This window comes from Onychomys torridus, chromosome 20 (genome assembly GCF_903995425.1).
Source record: "Onychomys torridus chromosome 20, mOncTor1.1, whole genome shotgun sequence".
NCBI classification, from domain to species: Eukaryota; Metazoa; Chordata; class Mammalia; order Rodentia; family Cricetidae; genus Onychomys; species Onychomys torridus.
Genome location: NC_050462.1, coordinates 47,590,681 through 47,595,371, shown reverse-complemented (window position 1 = coordinate 47,595,371; position 4,691 = coordinate 47,590,681). Strand labels below are relative to the sequence as shown.

Genomic DNA, 4,691 nt, shown 5'->3' with positions numbered 1-4,691 from the left:
GTTTGTAGGGCTCATCAATAAGGTCTACAGAGTGAGATCCAGGACAGGTGCAAAGCTACATAGAGAAACCCTGTCTCAGAAAAAAAAAAAAAAGTCCTTGAATTAACCTAAAGTGCTCATTGAATAATTAATTCCTACTAATAATACAAAGAAAACTATAAACTATTGTATTATTTATTATGAACTACTGTTATTCTTATGAGAATAAATTTATCACATTTTCTTGTTATGGAATAGAATATTTATTTAACTATGTAAAGATGTGTTGCATTTGTTTATGCTGAATTTGTTTAACTATGTAAAGATGTGTTGCTGTTTCACCTTGCCTGCCTAAGGCACCTGACTGATCTAATAAAAAGCTGATAATAAAAAGCTGCCAATAGCTAAGCAGTGGAGGGATAGGTAGGACTGGCAGGCAGAGAGAAGAGGGGAGCCAGCCAGCCAGCCAGCTAGGGGCCAGACAGACAGACATGGAGGAAGCAAGAAAGCAGGATGGACAGTACATAGATGAGATAAACAAGACTCAGGGCAGCACATAGATTAATAGAAATGGATCAATTTAAGTTAAAGGGGGGGAAAGCTAGCTAGAAACAAGCCTAAAGCTAAGGCTGAGCATTCATAATTAATAATAAATCTCTGTGTCACAACTTAGGGGCTGGCAGTCCAAGAAAGCCTGCTACATTTTCTTTTATAGGGTGGCCATCTGAGGAAAAAAAACTGCTTAAAAACAAAGTTCAATGAAGGTTAAGTGTTGACATAAAGAAAAGGAGATATGACTGAACCAATATCATACTTATGTTCCTGAAAAATATAAATTTGAGCAGAGAAACACTTGGACTGCTTGGAAGTGCTAAAATGGACAGAGATGAATGCCAAAGAGAAAGGTATGGTGTTTTTGTCATTTGTTTACTAAGACTGGTTTATATGAGCCCAGGGTTCCTATATGTTTGGTTGATTAAGGTAGGTAGGCAGGTAGGCAGGCAGGCAGGCAGATGGATGGGAGATGCTAGATATAGATAGATAGATAGATAGATAGATAGATAGATAGATAGATAGATAGATGATATAGATGGATGGATGGATGGATGGATAGATGGATAGATGGATAGATGGATAGATAGATAGATGATATAGATATAGACAGATAGATGATAGATGATGATAATGATAGATAGATAGATAGATAGATAGATAGATGATAGATACATCAATACATAGAGATAGATAGATAGATAGATAGATAGATAGATAGATAGATAGATGATAGATACATCAATACATAGAGATAGATAGATAGATAGTTGATAGATAGATAGATAGAAAGATAGATAGATAGATGATAGATACATCGATACATAGAGATACATACATACATACATATAGATGATAGCTTAACAAAAGCCTGAAAATAGCACACACAAAAAAAAGATTAGGAAATGGTTGGTGGGGCAGTGGGAAGTATGATCTAAGGAGAGAAACAGAAGAATAGGTATGACTAAAAAGTCAGGGTTATCTGGTGGATAATACTGTAGACCACCCTTCTAGCTCTACCCTTTACCTAAAGCATTACAATAGGACGACATCAGGTTTGTGTTCAAATTCCAGAACATGTTCACCACTTCAGAGATCTCAAAAAACTTTTTACCTAAAAAGTCCCAAAACTTACTAAAGAAATGCTTTCCATTGCCAAATACAGGAATGATAAACCAAAGGCATAACATTGTATTTTAGACTTTTAATCTCCTTTTTCAGGATTAATCTGAAATTCAAATAACCAAGTTGTCATTTTAAAATGAAATGCTACTGTTAAAATTAATGACAACAACTTAAAATCCCAATTAGTGGAAGTTTCTTAGTTTGAGAAATAGAGCATTGCAGAGTGGTGGGAATGAAGAAAATTTTTAAAAGATGAAAGGGGAATAAAAAGAGCTCCAGAGTTGTCTTTTAGGAAGATTAAGGAACAGTCTATACCTTGAAACAATGGAACAATGGAGCTGAGAAATTGAATGCTGAACATAGAAATGATTTATGTTTTGTTTGGTTTGTAGTTGGCATCTTTAGAAATGTTAGAATGTAGAAATGTCAGAGAATTACATACATAAGAGCAATAGAGATATTTCCATGGACCACCAGTAGGACACCAGCGGTGTAGCTGCATCAACAAATTGATTGTCAAGTGAAAACAATTGTGTGCATATGGGCTCCCTGGCAGGGAAGTCTTCACTCAGGTTACACCACCAGCTTCTTCTAACACTTCTCTTTTCAGGTCCAAACACCCATGACTTGGCAAAAGACAGGGATGAGAAATCGAACAATAACAACATTCATCCTGCTGGGATTGACAGATGACCCGAAACTACAAGTTCTACTTTTTGTATTTTTGTTTTTCACATACATGTTGAGCGTGGCTGGGAACCTCACCATTATCACTCTCACGCTTTTAGATCCTCATCTTAAAACGCCCATGTATTTTTTTCTCCGAAATTTTTCTCTCTTGGAAGTATCATTCACCACTGTCTGTATCCCCAGATTCCTGTACATGATGTCTACAGGAGACAATACTGTGACTTACAATGCTTGTGCTACTCAGTTGTTTTTTGTTGTCCTCTTTGGAGCAACAGAGTTTTTCCTCCTCGCTGCTATGTCCTATGATCGCTATGTAGCCATCTGCAAGCCCCTGCATTACACCACCATAATGAACAACCGAGTGTGCACAGTTCTCGTCCTGTCCTGTTGGGTTGCTGGCCTGTTGATCATCCTCCCGCCTCTTGGCATAGGCCTCCAGCTGGAGTTCTGTGACTCAAATGTGATTGATCATTTTGGCTGCGATGCCTCTCCCATTCTACAGATAACCTGCTCAGACACAGTGTTCATAGAGAAAATCGTCTTGGCTTTTGCCATACTGACACTCATTATTACTCTAGTGTGTGTTGTTCTGTCCTATACATACATCATTAAGACCATTTTAAAGTTCCCTTCTGCCCAGCAAAGGAAGAAAGCCTTTTCCACTTGCTCTTCCCATATGATTGTGGTTTCTATCACCTATGGCAGCTGCATCTTCATCTACATTAAACCTTCAGCTAAGGAAGGGGTGGCTATCAATAAGGTCGTGTCTGTGCTCACAACATCAGTCGCCCCATTGCTTAACCCGTTCATTTACACACTTCGAAACAAGCAAGTGAAAGAAGCTTTCAAAGACACAGTAAAACGAATTGTGTTTCTCACAAAGAAGTAGGTTTACTAAGCTAACCTGAATTTTTAAATCTAAGTAACCACGAGCAGCATTCATTAACTTGACAATGTGTGTCCTCCTATCACATAGATTCATCAAGGTAATTTTTCCCTAAGAACAGTTTCCTCTTATAATCCAAAAATGAAAAATCACGTAAATTGTTTCACCTTCTTTTAAGTCTATTTTACTTAGAATTGTTTCTTCAATTATTGCATTCTTCAAAGATTAGATTACATAAATTCCCAATGTCATACAGTAGACATACAAATAATAAGAGCTTTGTCTCTGGTTGTCTGGCCTTCTCAAGATGTGGGATCTAAATAGCCATGTCTCACTCACTAAATTATGTCTCACTTCTTGGGAATACTTTAATCTCTATCCTTGACTCTACAAGAATAACTAAAGACTCTCTTTTAAAGACCTATGCCACGTTTCAATATGATCAAAGTTCCAAGGCTCAGGGGTAACAACTTTCAGCTGTTGATATTTCACTGGTTTGTCTCACAACACACATGAAGGGGATGCTGACAAACCTGACACTGCTGGAATGTACCTGTGCTACCCATTCTCTTTAAGGCCCAACATCTTTTCCTCCTGTCTTGTTATCTCATCTTCTATAACAAGCGGGCCACAAGCAATGAACTGAAGTTCAGCTCACCTCTCAGCTGCTAACTCAGGCATTTCAGGGATGGTTGATCTGGTGCTATCAGTATATCAGTATCTGAGAAGTTCTTGTGTATCTGTGACCCACTGTACAAGGTAGTGTTCTAAATCTAAATACCTTATTTAAAAGCAAAAGGAAATGAGATAATTCAGTTCGTTTTGTTGAAAATTTATAAAGAAGGATGAAGTGGGGAAACTGAACATGCCTTTGAGATGGACCTGACACTTGAGTTTTCTTGGTGACAAAGACGGGTGTTATTGAATATGTGGGAAGGAAGATGAAAGGTCAAGGTAATTTCTTAAATATGTGTGAAGACTGCATGCATTAGTGATTAACTCTGAGTCACCAATAATGCATTGGTGCCACATTAAGGAAAGAAATAAAAGTACTTTCCCTTGGTGTCATTTAAGTGAGAACAAAACCAAATTTTAACCCCCTACATCATTCTCTCTGTATCTTCCATTTGTATGTCAGTTGCATTAGTCTGCATCTGTGTCTGCATCAGTATCTGTCCCTGTCCCTGTGTGTGTCTGTCTGTCTGCATGGTTGTACCTGTCTGTTTCTTTCTCTGTGTGTGTATGTCTATGTATGTCTGTGTGATTCTCTCTCTCTCTTCTCCTCTTCCTCCTCCTGTGTGTGTATGTATGTGTATAAGAGAGAGAGGTGAGTTATGTGTTCCTGTATGTGTCATGTGTGTTTGTCTGTCTGTCACCAACAGAGGGCTTCACTCTGACTTTATTGAACAGCACAGAAATATCACATTGGGGAGGAATGGAATACTTTACAGAAAACTTT

The 4,691-nt window shown here is 37.9% G+C and overlaps 1 protein-coding gene across 1 annotated transcript; it reads left to right on the top strand.

The window, feature by feature from the left end:
• The first annotated feature begins 2,299 nt into the window (after positions 1–2,299).
• Positions 2,300–3,235, top strand: LOC118571074 (olfactory receptor 6C2-like). The gene has a single exon (XM_036169968.1). The coding sequence runs from the start codon at positions 2,300–2,302 to the stop codon at positions 3,233–3,235; it is 936 nt and encodes a 311-aa protein (XP_036025861.1).
• Positions 3,236–4,691: the final 1,456 nt, after the last annotated feature.